Here is a 21,629-nt window from a genome sequence, read left to right on the forward strand (position 1 = left end):
GAGAGTAGCCTAAAGACACTAAGGCATGCATGACAAGGTTAGTCAAATATATGCACTAAGAGAATATATTGTCTAATAAGGACATTAAAAGAAAAATTTAATGCAAATAGAATAAAAACGAGTGCAGTGACAATACAGAAAAAATATATATTTTTGGATTGGATTTTCTAACATACTTCTACAGCAACATACATTTTGAAACAGTATGCCAAATGTTTGGCCGGACCACACCCAGGCTTGCAGAGGTCAAAGCTGCTACACAAAGAAGAAAAAATATATATACACAACAACACCATTGACTCACCATTTATCCTCATCAAAGGCACCTGTTGATCTGAAAGAACAGAGACAAGTGTCAGCGATGTCACTATTGTAGACAGAAAAAACAAAACAAAGAAACAAACAACAAAAGTAATTCTGATGCTGCATCTAACTCACCTCTTCCTTTTAAGTAACATTTTTTCTTTCTCTTGCTCGACTAACTATGAACTCTGTTTTAGGCCTGTGGAATCTGAAGTGATTAAGCTTTTCTTGATACAACTCAAAACTGATTGTTATGCTGTTGGGGTCAGAGCTGCAGCTATTGATCATATTCTAAGAATCCACCAAAAAAGGAAAGAAAAACTAAAAATCTAAAACAAAAAAAAAGATTAAAAGTGCAAAAGATGCTTCAAAAGCTACTCTTCTGCCTGTTCCAGAAATTTTAAACTCAATCTGCACACTTGGCGATTTGCAAAAGAAAAACCAAACTGCTGTCCTCAGTATCAAAAATTCTCTGCCCTGCTTTGTCTCTTCAGTCAGCCGCCTGCAAAGCAAAATCAGAAGTGCTCCAGCGCAGCGGAAATGTCTATTTAACCATGTTTGTCTGATGCAACATGCAGGCAAGACTGTGGAAATTGGATACTGATGTTTTGAGATGAACATAAAGGATGGGAGGGGTTTCCTCGGGATTTCCTTGCATAATCCAATCACATCGACTGGTTGCCTTGTTCGCTTCATCAAAGAGACCAATAAGAAACAGATGGGGTGAGGTCACTGTGTTGTGGTCAAGAATGGAGGGAGGTGTGTGCGTGTGAGTGCAGAGGGGTGACTGAGTGTGGGAGTGCCGGAGAGGAATAGCGAGCAGGACTGAATGGAGTGAGGCTGAATGAATTGTTTGTGCACTGGAGATAAAGATCCAACTGTGTGATAGTAATTGAGTGAGTCAAAACTGAATTATCACGTCTTTGATAGAGACTCCTTTGCAGGCTTTTTGTGTCTCCTCCACTCTCATCGTGGTTATATTCACAGGATGAGTGCTGCTTGTGCACAGTGCACCTCTTTTCATTTCTGCTGATCTTTTTTTTCTCTCTTTGACAAGATGAAGTTAGACAGTCTTCTGCCCCTTTCCCTGGCCTCGTCTCCCTCTCTTTCTGACTCATTTCTTGTAGAGGATAACACATTGTGGTTTGCCACGGGGTCAAGGATAGATTAACTTTCCCCTAGATCTCTTACTTTCTTTCTTTAACTGTGTTCAGGGCAGGAGCTATCCAGCATCGATAACCCTCTGGCCCTTTCTTTTCCTTTGTCTCTTCTGCTGTCTTACCCCCTCCACCTCCCACTACCAGCCCTCCTTCAGTTGGCAAAATGCCAGGGGAGAGCCTTCCTGCCAGCGTGGCACTACTGACTCCATTTTTCTTCTCCGCTTCCTCATGTCTTTCTGGCTCTGTTTTGTTGTGTTTCAATCACAAGTCCCTTGTCATCTTAATTTCATCAATTACCTGCTTTATAAGCTGTTTGGAAATGGATTTGTGCACGACTAATGCTAACGCTTTCCTTTTAAGGAAGTTTAGAAGCAAGATAAGGGAAGATTAATACAAAACTACCAGCTTTAGCCAACAGATCAGTCATCTTCATGTGCACAGCAGAAAGTAATAGCAGAGAAAATAGCTCCCAAGAACATCTAACAAAAAATTATTGTAATATGTAAAGTGGTTACCCATTATTAGTAATCGTTGGCATTTTAAGCACATCCAGCAGAATCTCTGCAGAAAATGACTTGAACTTCACTTTGTGGAGGCTGGATACCTGAAATATTTGTTGAAAAGTGGAGTAAAACTCACTGTGTCTCAGACATCTTCTCTAGGAGGTTCTCAGCAACAGACTTCTCCTTCATATCCGTTGGGACACGGTCGGTGGGATAGTGGCTGTCCACGTCATTTAGCTCAGCCTCACTGAGGGTCATACCCATCATCCTCTTTTGCCTAGGCAACACAGAGCAAGAGCAGAGAATCAAGTTTAGCAAAAACATCTCAAACTTTTAACACTAAAAGGATAAAATGAAGACAGTGTTGTGCAAAAGTAACAGAAAAGCACAGTCAGCTTTTGATCCACCATGTAATACCGACTGGTAAGTGCATGAGTAGCAATAGCATCATTTGTCAGCATCACAGTGATCCCCAAACACACTGCTAAAGCAGTAAAAGTACACCCAGATAGAAAAACATACAATAGAACCAGTCATGGACTGGTCTCTCCAGAGGTCAGACCTCAACAACATTGAAGCAGTGTGAGTTCATCTTGGTGAAAAAGTGAACAAAAGGCAGATAGCATCCAAAGAAGAGCTTTGGACCATTCCTGAAGAGTACTTAAAGAAATGACAAGAAAGTCGCCTAAAGAAGTTTACGCAGTGTTGAAGGATAGATGTGGTCATACCAAATACTTACTTTCAAGTTTCTTTGAATTGTTCAAACTGTGTTTTTACCTTATATTCCGTATTTCAATTTAAGCTTGCACATAAAAAATGAGGGGTGGTTCAAGACTTTTGCAAAGTTCATTATGTTTTTCTAATTCATTAAAAAGGTACACATAAATCTAGGACTGAGAAATGGGCAAAAAATGGGCAACCTTTTAAATTATAGAATCACCTACTCATTTTTTCTCCATGACCTTCAACCTTCCTTTGTCATCTTACTCTCAAATGTCAGATCAGTGTCCTTCATATGGATTTTGGTAAAGAGTGGCCTGCATATTTCTGTTTACCTAAGCACAGGTGTCATTAACATACAGTGGGGCAAAAAAGTATTTAGTCAGCCACCGATTGTGCAAGTTCCCCCACCTAAAATGATGACAGAGGTCAGTAATTTGCATCAGAGGTACACTTCAACTGTGAGAGACAGAATGTGAAAAAAAAAATCCATGAATCCACATGGTAGGATTTGTAAAGAATTTATTCGTAAATCAGGGTGGAAAATAAGTATTTGGTCAATAACAAAAATACAACTCAATACTTTGTAACATAACCTTTGTTGGCAATAACAGAGATCAAACGTTTACTATAGGTCTTTACCAGGTTTGCACACACAGTAGCTGGTATTTTGGCCCATTCCTCCATGCAGATCTTCTCGAGAGCAGTGATGTTTTGGGGCTGTCGCTGAGCAACACGGACTTTCAACTCCCGCCACAGATTTTCTATGGGGTTGAGGTCTGGAGACTGGCTAGGCCACTCCAGGACTTTCAAATGCTTCTTACGGAGCCACTCCTTTGTTGCCCGGGTGGTGTGTTTTGGATCATTGTCATGTTGGAAGACCCAGCCTCGTTTCATCTTCAAAGTTCTCACTGATGGAAGGAGGTTCTGGCTCAAAATCTCACGATACATGGCCCCATTCATTCTGTCCTTAACACGGATCAGTCGTCCTGTCCCCTTGGCAGAAAAACAGCCCCATAGCATGATGTTTCCACCCCCATGCTTCACAGTAGGTATGGTGTTCTTGGGATGCAACTCAGTATTCTTCTTCCTCCAAACACGACGAGTTGAGTTTATACCAAAAAGTTCTACTTTGGTTTCATCTGACCACATGACATTCTCCCAATCCTCTGCTGTATCATCCATGTGCTCTCTGGCAAACTTCAGACGGGCCTGGACATGCACTGGCTTCAGCAGCGGAACACGTCTGGCACTGCGGGATTTGATTCCCTGCCGTTGTAGTGTGTTACTGATGGTGACCTTTGTTACTTTGGTCCCAGCTCTCTGCAGGTCATTCACCAGGTCCCCCCGTGTGGTTCTGGGATCTTTGCTCACCGTTCTCATGATCATTTTGACCCCACGGGATGAGATCTTGCGTGGAGCCCCAGATCGAGGGAGATTATCAGTGGTCTTGTATGTCTTCCATTTTCTGATGATTGCTCCCACAGTTGATTTTTTCACACCAAGCTGCTTGCCTATTGTAGATTCACTCTTCCCAGTCTGGTGCAGGTCTACAATACTTTTCCTGGTGTCCTTCGAGAGCTCTTTGGTCTTGACCATGGTGGAGTTTGGAGTCTGACTGTTTGAGGCTGTGGACAGGTGTCTTTTATACAGATGATGAATTCAAACAGGTGCCATTCATACAGGTAACGAGTGGGGGACAGAAAAGCGTCTTACAGAAGACGTTACAGGTCTGTGAGAGCCAGAGATTTTCCTTGTTTGAGGTGACCAAATACTTATTTTCCACCCTGATTTACGAATAAATTCTTTACAAATCCTACCATGTGGATTCATGGATTTTTTTTTCACATTCTGTCTCTCACAGTTGAAGTGTACCTCTGGTGCAAATTACTGACCTCTGTCATCATTTTAAGTGGGGGAACTTGCACAATCGGTGGCTGACTAAATACTTTTTTGCCCCACTGTAGAATAGAGAAAGACAAGACAACCTTTTGTAGTGTTTACACATAAAAATTTCATATTGAAATCTTTATGTGTAAACACTGGTAGTTTTGTATTAATCTTCCCTTTAGTGACTAATGTGTATTAGTCACTGTTGCAATTCTAAATGGAGGAGGGCTAGATTTTATAAATTACATACCTACAATCAGGATACGCACAGTAATGTTAAGTTCACATAACTGTTGAATGTTGTCAAATACTAACATTCATAAATAGCTCTAGACCTAGAAGTTGAATCCAATTAATTACTTTAAAAAACTGTTTCAAGTTACTCGAGTAATGCAGAATTGTAGTTATTGGGTTAACAATGCAAAAGAACTGAGATGGTAATTTAAAGCAGCTCAGTGTCCAGATAAGTGTTGTTACACCTTTTAACTCTCATTTCCAACAACAAACAAAATAAACTTTTTGAGACCAAAATTTGAAAATTATTTTTCAGCTTGTTTTGAAGTAACTCACTGAAAATGTATCAAAGACAATAACAAGACAGATCATCAAACGGAAGCTTTCTTTTTTTTAGTGAGGAGAAACACCAACAACACCAACCTTTAGATTAATAAAAAGTGTAATTATTATTGTAGTAATTTTTTAAAAATTAATTAACCAAAGTTTCAAGAATGTCCCTGATCACATACCAGCCATTAATCCCAACCCTGGATGTTCTAATCATGTTGTGAGATGCTTGTTGTGCATTTATAAACTTCTTGCCAATTTAGTAAAGTATGTAAAGACTGAGTAGAGTTCTCACCTGAAATCCTCCAACTGTTTGGCCACTTCAGCAAGTTGGACGCTCTGAATGTCCTGAACAAAGCGCTTTTGGATATCATCTGTGAGCACATCTAGACGGGATCGATCTTAGGGAGAAGACGGAAAAGAGAAAGGAAAGAGTGAGTCAAAAACTAGAGAGGAACAAAACAACAATGCACTGACTTATATCTATAAACATCACTGGAAAATAACTTACCCAACTCAGAGTTTACGTGAGCTGGTACTGCCACTTTCAGAACCTGTAATGTGAAGCAAATGACAAAAAGATACAGAGTGAAAAATAGAAAAATGAGATACGATTCAGACAACATTCAGACTAACTGACAGTATGGATTCTCAGTTTGTTTTGTAAAACACTGTGATGCAGTAGCTAGATGTCACCACAGGGTGGCATTTTAACACAGGAAATATAGATAAGAGAAAAAACAGATACTCCAAAGGGGGATGCTCTGTGCTCATGTCAGCTCTGTCATTGACATGAAAATAACCACATGGGCCAACTTTACGTCAATAGGTTAACAGAGGGTTAACCTCCTTTTTTCAGTCCCTCCTTTTTCCACCCTGAAAGGAGGGACTGAGCGAAGATGATTCCTTCTACAGGGCTTTCCCACGATCTCGACAGGAAGCTGTGAGGCTGTACGGGCTGGCAGGGAGTTTGACTCAACTGATAGACATGTACAGTGCATGAGCTCTTAGGAGCAAATATAACGGACAGTAATGTGGGCCAGGTGTGCAAGACAGATACTGTACAGACAAAGCAAACAAAAACAATGGATTCCTCTCTCATAAGTTCATCTTATTTATTGAGCTGAGCAGCTCAGTAAATTCATAATTTTAGAAAAATAAAACACAATATTGTACTGATCATACAAAGGCTACTTTTGTCTTACTAACCTTGAAGTTAAGAAGCTCAAAGATAAGTTTAAACCTAAGAATTAAGAGAATATCAATGATCTAAAAATACATAGACAAGGAGCCAACCCTACAGTCTGTTATTATGGGTATATTTCAAATCATGCAAGCAGAACTTGAGCCAAAAGAATCTGAGGGAAGAAATCATTTTAGTGGTTATCAATTTTTTTTACAGTGCAATTATAACTCCATTTACAGCAAAAGGTAAATAAGGACAGATAAGATAAAGAGTATAAAGAGTATAAAATACTTTGTATTTAATTATCAGAGTGACTTCATTCCCTCTCTGTACTGAACTGTTCTGTGTTTTTTTTTTTGCTTTTGTTTTTTGCATGAAGTCTGCAATAAATTTAATGTTTCAAGCTTTACATCTTTATCTCTATTTTGGCTATGAAAGGTATAAACATTTGGGCCAATTTTTGATAATCGAGACGGCTTTAAAAAAGACAGAAATGTTGAGTAGTCTGCTACTTACTGCACCCTTGTCCAAGAAGGTTGTGTAAAAATCCCCAAACTGCTTTTTGGTCTCTTTGGCACTGAGGTTTTTGAAGAGCTCAGCATGGAGGTAACAGAGCTGACAATTGGGAAAAAGACAATTTTATTTAGTACTGAATAGCTCCAAAATCTTTTAAAATAACTACTTGTGCCAATTTATGACCACAGCTGTCACAATTTTATTTGACATGACCACTAAAGATCACAAACACCTACATCACATAAAGGCATGCCAGACATAAAAACCCAACTTCAGTTTGACTCAGTGTGCTTACATGTCTAACACAAAATGACTGACATCAATTTAATAGTTGAATCCTAATGACAGTATCCCATAAAGTAGTTATTGTCCCCTCCAGAGATTATCATGCACATAGCCCAACCTGCATTTGTCTAGTGGACGCACTATAACCCCAAAGCAAATTGAGCACGCAACCACTGATGCAAACCACATTTTCTTAAATGCTGCAGAATTACAAATATTTTGTTAACAGACTACACGACTCAAGTCGTGACAAACATGAGGGAAAAGCAGGGGGGTGATGGAGCACATCATGGGTGTGAAACGTGTAACAGTACCTGGGTGGGTCATGTTCTCTGCATGCAGAATAAAGGGAAAAGGACAGGCATGCCTTTGATCAGCACTGACATACACACTCAAACAAACCTTTTTCTCTATTCCCATGGGGGTTACTCATCGGTATTATGCATTCCATGGTCTCCAATTTAACCCCAACCAACAACTAATTCTAACCTTTATCCTAAATCCAAATATTAACTCTGAAAAGTAAAATTGGACTCATAGGTAAAACAGTCTTAATCCACACTGAGGTACAGTGGACATCAAAATAGCTGTTTCATGTGTTTCACACAAGCCAGACAGAAACTGATGACTATTATGATTTGGATTTCATGATTAGATCATATCTAAAAGGTGATATACTAACTCTGCATTTAGAGTTACTCATCATTATCGTCACTAACTTTGTAAAAATATCTGTTAACAGCAGCTGCTCTGTGGAAGCTTGTGTTATCTCAGTTTCATATAGCTTGTTGGCTGTAGTGGACCTTGCATAATGTGAGTTCTCACCAGGGGAGCAGGGTCAAACTGCAGAATGACATGTTGCAGGAAAACCAGCAGGTGGGTCGGCCGACTCTTCAACTGCTCTATGTGGTTAAAGGTGTTGGACCGGTCTTCCACGTACTGAGACAGACAAAAATAAATAGGTGTAAAAGGAGATGGAATAACTTATCTGAGATATGATGATCAAGTAACATTCAGTCCTTCATGTGCCACTGTTTTCTGCACTCACCTCATTCAGATCGTTTTCAAAATCCTCATCCTCAGCCCCGATGATGCTCATGGCTGGGTTAGAGCACTGAGGTCCAGACACACCCTGCTATGGAGAAAGAGGCAGGGAGGGGAAGAAAACAAAACAATTAGCAAAAGTTATGTGCTATACTTTGAAGTGGTAGGGTATCTCTTTGACGTCCTGGGCTCCCACTGAGCAGAGCCAGACATAAAGCCAGATGACAGTTTACACACAGTGAACTTTCCCAGTGTTCTACAAGTTCAAGCAGAAAGATGGGGAAAAATGTCACAGCTTCTAAACCAGCCTTCTGGAGAGAGATCGAGACAATCCTGATGGGCCATAATAGTTGTGGGGTCCTTGTATTAGAAGCAGAGACCTGCTTTAAGTAGAATCCCATTCATACAATCCAAGAAAGTCACAAAAATTCAATGCATTATTTATTTTTCACTAACAATGAGTGCTATTAAATAAAAATTTATAAATGTTTTTAAAGAAGATCTGTTCATTTTAAATTTAATACCTGTTAAATGAAAAGCTGGGGTATGCTTACCAATGTCCTTACTACTTCTTTTAAAAGGAACTATTGCTAACTGTATTTCTGAATTTGATTTAAAATTGTTTTTTTAAATGACTAGAAGACAATGCTTTATGAGACTGTGTTAATATAGCCACCATCGTAACACAAATTTTAAAAAAAAGTAAATTAGACAAGATAGGTGTGGTTAGTACTGCTGCCTTACTCTACGAAGTTCTGGGTTAAAACTTCCTGTTCTGTGTGAAGTTTGTGTTTAAATATACAAGTTTCGTTAACTGGTGATTCCCAGAAAGTTGATTCTGTTCATCTGGAGGCACCGTGGGAGAATGTTTCATCACTGACTTCTTCAGTCTCAGCTCCCTGCAGGTTTCTCCAACCTTATAAACAGTACAGTTGCATAACAATCAAAATAGAATGATGAACACAATCATCTTTCTGGGATTTACTTTAACTGGATTATTGAGTATGGATCAAGATGTTAAACGTGATTCTAAACTTACTATAGGTATGAACATGAGAACAAAAACTTATCTCTAGAGTAAAGCACCAAAATGTTTAGGAAATCCATTTAGAGGTGCCCCCGGTAACAATTTGATAGACAGCTAATCACATATAGTTGTATTTTTGGAACTAAGTTAGTAACTTGACCTTTACTATCCGTTTGCACAAATGAGGAGAGCAGCTACTTATACATATCCATCTGTGTGTCAGCTGGTTGGCTCATAATGAGTGAGGGATGCATTACATTTTGGTGAGGCTGTAATCGTTTTGAACTTATGAGTTTACAGTGAGTACCTTTATAACCACACTCAACCTTTTGGGAATTGAGGGGAATTGTTTTACGATTTTTACTCAATAAGAAAACATAGTCCAGTTTAGCACCAGGGTTTCTTCCCTCCATAGACCAGTGCTGTTGTAACATGAACTGAATGTTGCCCTGCTGAAATAGGAAAGACATCATATGGATGGTGGCATATGCTGCTACAAAACTTGTATACATTAGCATTTATGGGGCCTTTATAGATGAATAAGACAGCCATGCCTTGTTGCATCTCCCATGTAGTACCATTATGGATAGAGGCTTTTGAACCATCTACTGAGAAACTATATGGCCATCTACTCTTAAACCCAGGGTATGGGTTCAAGTTTTCCCACTTTTCTTAGGTGAACCTTTAATTTATTTAATAGGCAATTATGGACCCTGTGACAAACTGTGTTCACTCATGATAGGTTTAGGAAGAATTCTGGAGTCCACACAGTGATTTATACGGCTGTTTGCAATGCAGTGCTGGCTGATGACTTGAAGATAACAGGCTTTAAATATTGGTTTTCAACCTTGTTCCTTTTTTATTTTTTAGAGAGATTTCCTTGGATTCTACTTCTTCCTTCAATTCTCCCTGGGGTATAACATGCATTGGAAAATATCACATTCTCTGAAGTGTGTCCAGATTTTGTCCCTTATTTTTCCAGACTTGTGTTGGGTTCAGTAAAAACATTCTGCAGAAATCTCTCCTCTAGTTGGGACACAAGCTCTTCAGGTCTAAAAATGCAGCTCAAGTAATTGGAAATAAAAGGTTTATTCTAATTTTTGCTTTAGAAAATGATGAATGGGAAAAAGTACATCAATTTAGCCGCACCCTTTTACAGCCCAAACCATTTCCTCTTCCCCAAAACACACAAACAACACACAGCCCTTGTATTCAGTCCTCTGAAGGTTGCAGACCCAGAGCCGCCACCAGGGAACACCCAATTACATACACACAGTCACACAAACACACGTTAAAAAGCTGCACTGTAGTGTTAGCTGAGAACACAAGGCACAGTGAGTACAGAGACAAAATGGTTAAAAACTGATTCATCTTAAAAACATAGGAGGGGGAAAAAGAAGAGAAAGTCATGACCAAATGTTAGCAAGAAGCATATTTGAACGTTTCATCTAGCACCTCTTTAGTATAAGGACTCATTTACATTCATTCTTTTCTATTTAATTTTGTTTAAATAGCATAGTACCTGTATGTATTTAGTGTAGGAGGGACTAATGATATAGAGCTTTACATTCTATTCTAGCCCAGAGTCAAGACTAAAGACAGTCAGATTTGGATAAGTGTTGTGCTTTTTACAGCAAGTTTCCTATTATAATCTGTATACAGTGCAAACTATGAAAAGGTGTCAGCTATTCAGCTTTGCATCGCCATTTATACTCCGGTAATTGTACCTTTACTATTTTTTAACCAGTGTAGACAAGAATATCCTGTTATAGCAATATTAAATTCTCAGGATTATTACATCAATGTAGTTACATAACTTGTAATTTGTAAGATATTTGATAAACTCACTATATTAGCTTCTTCTAAAAAAAAAAGATTCATGAAATCCACAGAGTTTCTCAGTGTCTTTTCATACTTTAAGTACACTTTTTGTGCCATTGTAAACTTGCTCACATATGCGGTTTTGCATGTTGTCTGTTAAGTAGGAACAAATAACTCACTAAGTGGTTAGAGTTTATAAGGAAATGTGACTGTGTAGATGATCATTATTTGATTTATGGCCTGATTTCAGTGTATGTGTTCAATAGAAGATAAGTGGGGTGAGAAAGACATGAAAGTCACCGTGAGCTCTGGTAAAGTGAGGGAGTGAAACAGTGGGTAAGATTGCAAACAGGCAGAAAGTGAGAGAATGTGTTCATTCATGGCCATTTCCAGTGGGCTGCAGGTTGAGAAAGGCCAGTGTTGGAGCAACATGCGTAGGAGGGGTTAGCCAAACAGAGAGACACAGGCCTGCCAGGGCCATGAACGCACATCTGCACGGACATACACAAACATGACACAGAGGGAAACGTCTCCTCTTTTTCACACCCATAGACCCAACCGCCAACGCCATACTAAAGTGAGACCATCAAAGATACCTTATCATGCCACTGAAGAAGTTCTGACACCATGACGACAATGATTAGTGCTGGAAAAACATATCTACGCATTTACTGGAAAGATAAAATGCTGTGGACGTTTCTTAACACACTCAAGTTTTAACAATAGGTGCGTGAGAACAAAAACTGAACTGAGAAAGAAAATCCTGGGCAAATTTAGCCATTCCTATTGACTTCTGGTTACTTCTGTTTGGCAAAAAGTGCCCAGAACTCCTGAACAATTTTGGCCATTCCTATTGAGTTTAACCAAAAATAACCAGAAATAATTAGCTTAATTTATTTAATCAGTAGTAATACCTATTATAAAGGCTATTATGGACATGTTGCTACTGTATTATGTATATGTCCAGAGGGTCATAATATGAAGTAGAATTTGGGCTTAACCAGCTAACTCCATTACTAATACTGTGTTTTCAGTGCTGTGAAAGTGGTCAACTTTTAAAACGGGGTACATTGCTATGGTAACTTATGCAGACTTACAGGTACAAAATAAATGTCTACTAACCAGTCAATTCACCAGAAAATTGCATCAGCAATCTTGTAAGATCCATGGAGCTCAGTGTACAGTAAGAGGTTCTAAAGTTCACATATACCAAGTAACTGTTTGAATTAGATTTTATATTTATTCTTTACTTACTCTCTGACCATCAAACCGCACTGGAGTTTTAGCTGAAAAAATGAGCCAACAACTGTCTTAAAGTGCACAAACTTACTATACTGGTATAGTAGTTATAGCAGTTATTTATAGTAGTTTCCCCAATTATTACTGACTAAATGTTTAAAGAATATAAACATTCATAAAATGCTTTTAATACTGGTTCTCAGCATTTCACTCTCCTTATTACAGGACAGCGAAATCTGAGCCTTTGTTATTGTTATGTCTTGGTTGATTTCAGAGGAGCTGCAGTACAAGTTCACACATTGAAAGACAAACTGGGGTAGGCAGAGGGAAGCTAATTGCAGGGTTAGGACTATGAAGGGACTCCTCTGACCAGAATGAGCCAAGTGGTGCATTCCAGCATATGGCACAATTCAGACAACAGATGGATACAGTCTTGGTCTTGAGCAATAACCAGACCCTCTGCCCATCACATACATTACAGGATAACTGGCATAAGCTCTAGGCTGCAAGTGTCTTTCCAGTCTGATACAGGCGTTGCTAAGGGGAAAAAAAGGAAGGGTGTGAGTTTTTGAACAGAGCGTCCCAGAAGCGCGGAGATCAGGTCCGGTGCTCCTGAGTCGGCAGCTGCCCACCACCCCTCCCTTCCATCACATTCCAGTACTAACTAAGTGTCAGGTGGCATCAATCTAATGATAGCCATCAAGCGTACGTGCCTTTGTGTGTGTGTGTGTGTGTATGTGTGTGCATTAGGACCTAGCACGTATATGGGAGGGGGCCATTCCTATGTTATTGTAGAGAGCTGCTGGTAAACTTGTGTGTTTGTGTGTGTGCTCTCTGACAGCTGGTCTTTACAAAGCATTCCTCTTCATCTCAGACCATGCAGACGTCTAACACTTCAAATTGGAAAAAAAGATGGGAGGAAAAAAAAAAAGAAAAAGCAGCAACCAGCCTGCACAGTTTAACATTTTATATTTCCACCAGGTCACCAAGGTTTTGCTGCAGCATGATAACACTTGCATCAGCTCTCATGTAAACCCCACATTCACTTGCAAGACATTAAAACAATGAGCTTTTTAGCACAACTCCTATGACCAAGAAGAGTGGAGTCGTCAAACTGTGACATCACCCCAAAATCTGCATTGCACCTGTCAATCAAACTCCCGCAATCACATGGCAGTGGCTGTCAGACCCCTGTGTTATAAATAAGTTTAAATGATGCACCGCAGAGGAGAAATGGCATGGCAACATTTTTAAAACCAAGAACTAAAAGGTTCATTATCCAAAGAAAAAACACATTCAGGTTACTGAACCACAGGAGCAATCTCCACTGCAACATTATGTTAACATAATATTATGCAGACATTTATTTACAGAGCTTAAGAGGTCACCCCGAACCATGCCGCAGTTTGAAAAACTAGTGCCAGCAACAAGAGGAACGCTATAAACCTGTGGAAGTATACGTTCAGCCAAGTGTGCACAGAAAGATAAACAGTGCAACACTGGATGAATTTTGATCATTTGCTATGGACACATTTTATTAACATATGTGTTCAGAAGAGATGTTTAAAATCCATGCTTTACATAATAACTTGTGTCTGACATGTATTTCATTTTTGCACACGTACACAGAAATCAATTCAATTCCCGAATTCTAAACTACCTCTGCTTCTTGCTTACACGAAAATCCCAAATCTATGATTTTTGGTCCACTCTTAGTAACTGTGCACTGACACTTTTGAAGTTCACAACACAACAACAAGGAGTTTACAAACTAGTTATGCTATCACAAAATCATCCTTACACATTTGATTTGATCACAGTAGTTTTCTCTCCTTAGAAATTGAAAATGAAAACCGCTTAATGGAGTAAAACTTTAGCATGCTTCCTCGAACACAATGGAGGTCAAATGTAATGTAACAATAAACAAAATACACTTTTGTCTGGAGGGGAACTTTAGGATCCCTTCTTTTCTTTTCATGTTTTAGTTTAAAAAAAAAAGTTGAACTATTGCAGTAAAAGATTTCATATTTCTGCAACAAACCACACTGCTAGTCAGCCCCATTGGTGATGTCAAATTTGAAGTTCTTAATCAGAGAGATTAGAAAAGGTTTTCACACCAGGTCAAGGGTTTGCTGATATTTTGAAAGTGCTTTAAAAGTCAAACTGAACCACCCAAGAGATTGTGAGAGAGAAAAAAAGGAAGTGTGAGCAAGTGGCTCTCAAGTTGGAATAAGTAAATATCTGATAGAGTAAGAAATTATTCTAAGTGAAAATATGAGAAATTTGTGAGGAACCAGTTGATGTAGACACATACATCCTGTACTGAAAACACTAAATTTAGATAGATGTAGACTTGTTTACAATTACTTGGTGCACCTGGCTACAGAATCCATTGTATACACATATGTCACTGCTCCCTTCTTATACTTGGTCACAATAGGTTGTGTCCTGTTCTCTATATGCTATGAGGGTAGCATCCAAAAATAACCCAACAGCTAATGGCCATTGCCTGCTGTGTTTGTACTGCTGTATGGTTTATCTGGCTTGCTCATCAGGCCTCAACCTCATTAGCACTAACTGGGGGATTTCTAGCAGTATTGCTGCTCCTCCACTCCCCCAGTGGCTTATCCTTGAGGAGCCTGAGAAAAGACTTGGAAAAAAAATGGACAAGGTGGCAAATGGGGAGGCACACAGACAGGAAGTGGGTGTAATTTCCTCAGGAAGCTATCAGAACCATTTCCTGTATGACCTATCAGATGCGAAGAGAGAGAGGAAGCGAGACAGAAAAGAGATGAGAATGAGTGAGACATTTTGAAAAGAAAAAAAAAAGTTGGTGCCCACAAGTGTTTCCGCATGAAACATGGTTGTCAAAACTGAATCAAACAAACCTCCGGTCCCGCTCATCTCTTAGTTCACATGGGAACCAGATAAGGAAGTTAATGCAGTGCATAAATGAAACCCAGTGTTGAACAAATGAGGAACAGAACTCAAATGATAATGGTGTGAATAGGGGCAAATGGCCTTAAATTACAGGGCCTGGCTACACATTGTGCTCTGACTTGCAGCTAAAACATATTCAAAATATTTTTTTCCAACATTATATATATTTAAAATAAAAGCTAAATAAGACACTTAGACATATCAGACTGATCTCAAAATCTGGTTGATTGTTTGGTCAATATGCTCTCATCCAATTAAATTCCCATTGGCGAGACAACAGCAGGCACTGCTACAATAGCTTTTCATGACTAACTCATTGAGCAGCAGGAGAAACAAGCTGCTTCTGAAGAACACTCCCAAGTTTTCACAACTGTGGACTTACTCAAACCTTATTATGAAAACTAGCTTGATTACATTTTCTGAAGATTTGCTTAGACTTGGCTCCAAACTGACGCCACATCAAATAAGACAGCAGTGTGGCTGCATTTTGTTAAATCTACTGTGCAAAAAGTCAAGTTTGGACTTTCCAGTAGTTGTTATATCACAACGCTGCTACCAACAAAAGCCTGACATCTAAAACTGGTAACCTGACTTTCCTGTATTAGGTCTAGTCATCTCTTGTGGTTAACACTTAAGGCCAAATGTGGCCACATAACAAAGGTAGCGGCTCGCTTATCAAAATGTAAAATTGGCCGGATATGAAAAATTATTTAATAAGTTGCACATTCTTCAAATGTACCCACTTATGCAGCACAACCATTTAACTGTTTAAAGAGCAGGCATGGCTTCAGTGGATCAGGATTTTTCTTTTGTTAACTACACACATGTTAAAAAAAAAACCTCCCAAAAAATGATTATATGTATTACATATATCCTGTTTTAGTGATCTTGGAATCTAAAGCTCTTGAATAACTAAGAAAGCAAGAAACCAAACAAAACAAAAAACAAACTGTGGCTATAAGCACCAGTATATAGTTTATACTGACCTTATGGAAGACAGAAGAAGTAAAACCAGTGGTCTGGTAAGGAAGGAGGTGAAGGTGGAGGAGGAGGAGGAGAGGGAGTGTGGAGCAGAAATTTAAAAAAAGAAAGAAAGAAGGGACACACTTCAACAGGAAATTAAGAACAAGGCTGCCACGATGGAAAAACAGAGAAAACAGGCAATGGAAACATAAATGTGAAACACCCTGGAAAGAGTAGCAAGCATGTAAGTACTGAGAAACACTGTTAAGAGCATGGCCCTGCACCTGAAGGCCTACAGAGTATACATCTGCTCTTCAGCAAGTATAAACAAGCATGCACACTAGATTCTTCCAACCTTGACCAAATGGTTTTAGCTGCAGCTGGCAGAGCTGACAGTAAGCTAGCACCTCAGGATAAACAAAACCAAAGGGAACTCTTGACTGTAGAGCATGTGCTGTGTGTTGGGATGTCAAGTCCACACAGATGTTTAGATTAACAACTTAGCCGACAGCCGGCTCTATAAAGAAAATAACTCAACAGTTTTAAAGTCTTTCAGCTCATCATCACATTATCTTTGAATGTTTAGCCAGCACAAAATTGATGTGGCAACACATAAAGCCCCGATGTTGTGTTTATACATCTTTATACTTAATAAGCATCCTGTGGTCACAAAAAGGTCACAGTAAGATCCATAGGAATTTGGACACATTCTTTTGTAATTTTGTGTCTGTGCACCATCACAGTTGATTTAAAAATCAAACAGTTAAGATTTGATTGAAGTGCAGACCTTCAGCTTGAATTTTTGGTGTTTAACAAAAGTATCGCATTATACACATTTTTATATATAAGCCCTATTTTTATAGGCTCAAAAGTAATTGGACATCTAACTGACAAGCCATGGCCAGCTGACAAAACAAAGACAAGATTCAACTTGTATTTGGCATCTTTTTACCGAAACTCTCAAAGCGATGTTGATGAAAGCGAGGGAGGCTGTCATTAGGCTGAATAAACAAAATAAACCTATCAGAGAGATAACAAAAACTTGAGGAGTGGCCATATCAACAATCTGGTACATTCTTAAATAGAAGGAATGCACTGGCCAGCTCAGGAACACCAAACAGCATGAAAGACCACAGATAACAACTGAAATGGAGGATCACTAATCCTTTCCCAGCATCTAACCAACTCAAGCCTTGAATTAAAACATAAAGTTTGCATTCCAACCACATCAGGTTCAAACCTATGGACATGATGGCATATAAATCGAACATCCACAAGTATGAAAAAGTGCAGGCCTAAATGCACATGCACTGAAAGGCTATGGGTTGGGCTGGAAGGAAGGAGCAGGGTTTGAGCAGAACACGTGTGAGGTGTAAAATGCCTCAGTGCAGTACAAAGAGAATGTTATTTAATTTGTATGACTCATGGGCATTACTCCTGCAGAGATCAGCTCAAAGACATAGGAAATAAACATATCTGATTAAAAGTCATATTCTCAGCAATAAGACATTTCAGGATAAGTAGTCCTGATGTGACTGAATGTCACATTATGAATGTTGTGTGAGATAAAAGGGCAACAGAACAGAAGTCTGAGCATTACATGAGGGCAAAGTTATCCTTGAAACCTTGTCACTAGGCAGGGAATGAGCAAAAAACAAAAAAAGGCTACCTGTGACATAATTATGTTGCACAGCAGCGTGCATGCACAGGGGAAGTCGGTGCATCAGTGCATGCGCAATAAGGGAGTGGCTCATCAGCACTGAAGAGGTAAGACTGCCTTTTCTCCTCCTCTGCATTACCACAGCTTTCGTCTACCATTCATTTTTTTTCCCCTCTGTGACTTTCATCTCTCTAAGTATATATTACTTTCTTCTCCTCTACCTCTGGCGTTAAACAAAGTGGCCCCTTTTACACTCACTTCTAAAACAGCCAGTGCATTCATAGCTAGTAGACAAGGGTCAATTATGTAATTCAACAACCATTACGTAGTGGCTAAAATAAGATTATGGCCAACAGAGCGGGCAAAGCACAGGCAGATTTTTTTCTTCATTGCTTCACAAGATCCTACATTGGCCACTGGACTGTTGCAACAGTCCAGTGACCTTTATCTGGACAAAACCTCTGCAAAGAATCAATGACCTTCTTTTCATATGGTTTTAGTTGAGCAGAGGTTTTTAATGATGCTGGACAGAACCCCCCAACCAACTCTCAGCGCAATACTCCTCAGTGTTTGTTAGTTTAAAGAGGTTAACAAGGCATCCCATATAACGAGAGCTATAACCTCCCCTCCATGTCCTCATGCACACATATTCATGAAGGCTTAACAGACGTTTGATTCATTTTCTTGTCGCTCCTCAGAGCTAAAGCATACTTCACTTTCCTACTCTCATAACCCTCAACTCCAAGCCAAAAACGCCCCATCCCCTCTCTCTCGCCTTATCCCCATATAGAGGTCACTGGCTTCATGGAAACAGTTGATAGGCTGAGGCAAATCGACTGGCATGGATTGGCAGTTCACAGTGAACCTCTAGCTTGTCCTAACTGCTTCCATGTGTGTGTGTGTGTGTGTGTGTGTGTGTGTGTGTGTGTGTGTGTAGCAGTAATTGCTAAAAACCAAACACAGACATCTCTGATTAGCATTTTCGGACCAAAACAACTCCCGACTAATTCACAAGTCTGTTGCGTGCATTAGTGTGTCCACTGTAGGTTCGTTTGCTGCTGATTTTAAGACTATACCAAACAAAGCCAGAAATGCCAGGGAACAGGATGAATATTTCTGGAAGGAATTTAGCCTGCCCAGATTCAAAGCTTCTGAGGTTAACATTGCCAAAAAATGCTTGTGTACTTGCACACAGGCGCACCTTGGTTCAGGATGCTTCAAACATCATTCTCATGGTTGGCAATGAAGATTTTTCTAAGAACACAGTTATTCAAGTGTGAATTGATATGTCAATATTATTGACAGTTATCAATATAAAAACTTAAAGCAAACACTGACTGACAATACATTTGGGAGGCTATAGCCAGTAGCATTCCAAGTAATGAAATACACATGTTGAGAAATAATATTTCTCAAAGTGTGCCTGCAGTTTAAAAAAAAAAAAAGAAAAAAGAAAAAAATGAAAAGAGTGCAGCAGGACTGCAAATATCCCCACAGGCTTCTTTCTTGTCAAAATCCGGTCTCCAAATTAGTTACAAGTCATTCAGCTAGAGATTATGGTTCTTGTGCCTTTTTTAAAGACACAGATGCCAATATTCACTGGCTCCAATTTTGCCAACAGAAATAATTTCCTTCTTTCACATATGCACTGTAGCCTTGAACCTTTCTAAACATTACCCAACTAACATTACATGTTAGTTTCCTAGTAAGAAGCTTGTGTGATGTCCAACTGAACCAATGTGAGACTGGCATAGGTAAATTTTCTGGTGAACCGCAATGAGAAAATGGTTGTCTGGTGTGCTATGATCCGCACGACCAATGCCCTTGTCTAAACCAAATGGAAGAATCTGCAGAACTGTGACTGGATATTTAGTGGATTATCTCACGCTGTATGCTACCTCTAAAAAAGTGTAACTTGGGTCATATTTTGATCCGATTCTCTTACTATACAGAGCTCTTACATTAAAAGACTGCTGGCAAAATAACCTTTGAAATACATCAACTCCAACTTTGGAGAAAGGTTTCCATTTTTCACTGCTAGGACTGCAGTTAAAAATGGAAACACTGGATGGAAAAACTGGAGCACAGTATAGAGAGCACCCCCAAAGCGGCCAACCATAGTGAAATAATGCACTTCTTTTTAAATTTTTATAGACCATACATTAAACTGATTATTGAATTATTCATTACTGAAAATTGACCTGTCTCCAAAGATTTTTTACCACATTGTAAACACAACCAAAGGAATGAATGATGATGATATCACAATAAATGAAGGAAATTTTAAAAGCTACAAAAAGCAAAAATGTGAATTGTGAAAATACAACCAGATACAATGGTTAGCTAGTCATTGGGGCTGGTTTAGTTAAGATATAACTAAACCAGCCCCACAGCTCTGTGTTATTAACTAGAGCTGCATGTATAGAGCCACCAATGTATCAGTCGGCCGATGCACTCCAATGATTTTAACTTTTGCTAATCTAGCAGTGTTAATTTTGACAGTTTTTTTTTTTTAAATTTAGTTTTAGTCATAACCTTTTGACTAAAACTCATAATTTGGGCATCTAAATTATTTTCTAAATTTAAATTGTAAATGTTTGTTGTCTTTTTCTGGTGACAGTGGCTCCACTCAGTTTACAAAGCAGCATCTTTCCCTTCACATCAGCTGTGAAATTTCTGCTCTTCCTCCCAAGCGTTGACATTTTGCTGTGTTTTCTTGAGAAACCACCACCTCTGCCCCCACCTCCACCTTGTTTGTCGGCGGCATATCAGATGTGTGCATCTAGCTTTACTGCACAAAGATATTACTTCTGATTGGATCACTTTCAAACTTGTCCCGCCTTTCTATACAGCCAAATTAGTTTAGTTGCATTTTTATTAGTTGAGGAAAGTGTTGACACATTTCATCATAATTTTTGCCTTTGTGCATTAGTTTTTATTTAGCTATTGTCTTGTCTTGCATTGTCAGGAAAAAAAATGACGACAACTATTGGTCAATGAAATCAACACAGGTATGTGGATGTTAAAACCCTCATAAATTCAAATTTAAAAAGTAAATAAGAGATGGAAGAAACACCCTTCAGTAATATTATAAGAGTTGATGTTGCATAGTTTGTCCTCAAAAGGGCAACTTCGCTGATGGAAACACAAGTGTTTGGAACACCACAAACACAACAACAACCTGATCCCGGCAGAGTTGGAAAGAGTGTAAAGGAATAAATAAATGTTTATCTTTCATGTGTATGAAAGAAGAAAAAAAAACATCGGCTGATATAAAATAATATCTCATTCTTTAAATCTCTAAATATCGGTGTCAGTCTCCTGTATCAGTTGGGCTCTGTCATTAACAAAACAACAAATTAATATTTCATTTTTTAAATATTTCCAATTAACAAACAATGCTATACTATAACACTCCTAATAATAGGAACACTTAGTTGCAATGCTACTACTTTTATCAGGGGCCTATTTTTAAGGTCGATAGATAAAGCTCTAAGAATAAGCTCCATGTATTAGGAGAGGTATCTGAATTATTTTCGGTATGTCACAATAATAATCTTCCAGTGTACCGGTACTTCACAAGGAATGCTTCAAGTTCAGAGCCACATTTCTGTGTGTGAAAACTATCCAACTACCTAGCCAGCATAAAAGACGAATCCCTCATCCTCTCCTCTTGCTTTTTCTGGGGTTTCTCTTTTTAATTTTTCCCTTGAACATGTATGAAGCTGTAAGGCTAAATGTGCACCAAACATCACAGTTAAAAGTAATACATTATGTAGGGTAGACTAGCAGTGGAACAGTGTAATCA

General features: G+C 38.9%; 1 protein-coding gene across 7 annotated transcripts in view; it reads right to left on the minus strand.

The window, feature by feature from the left end:
* arhgef1 (Rho guanine nucleotide exchange factor (GEF) 1) overlaps positions 1–21,629 on the minus strand; it is a 42,949-nt gene that overhangs the window by 17,633 nt on the left and 3,687 nt on the right. For 6 of the 7 annotated variants that reach the window (XM_085366421.1, XM_085366420.1, XM_085366419.1 and 3 more), the window contains exons 2-8: positions 8,176–8,262; positions 7,953–8,066; positions 6,843–6,941; positions 5,652–5,694; positions 5,436–5,541; positions 2,103–2,243; positions 305–334 (exon numbers count right to left, since the gene is read on the minus strand). In XM_085366421.1, coding sequence (XP_085222547.1) covers positions 305–334; positions 2,103–2,243; positions 5,436–5,541; positions 5,652–5,694; positions 6,843–6,941; positions 7,953–8,066; positions 8,176–8,226 — 584 coding nt within the window. In that variant the 5' untranslated portion in view covers positions 8,227–8,262. The remainder of the gene's footprint in view (positions 1–304; positions 335–2,102; positions 2,244–5,435; positions 5,542–5,651; positions 5,695–6,842; positions 6,942–7,952; positions 8,067–8,175; positions 8,263–21,629) is intronic. The other variant, XM_085366416.1, reaches the window with a different exon arrangement.

The sequence above is a fragment of the Diplotaxodon limnothrissa genome, linkage group LG11 (assembly GCF_057381915.1).
Source record: "Diplotaxodon limnothrissa isolate DT_005_m linkage group LG11, D_limnothrissa_male_GT1.1, whole genome shotgun sequence".
NCBI classification, from domain to species: Eukaryota; Metazoa; Chordata; class Actinopteri; order Cichliformes; family Cichlidae; genus Diplotaxodon; species Diplotaxodon limnothrissa.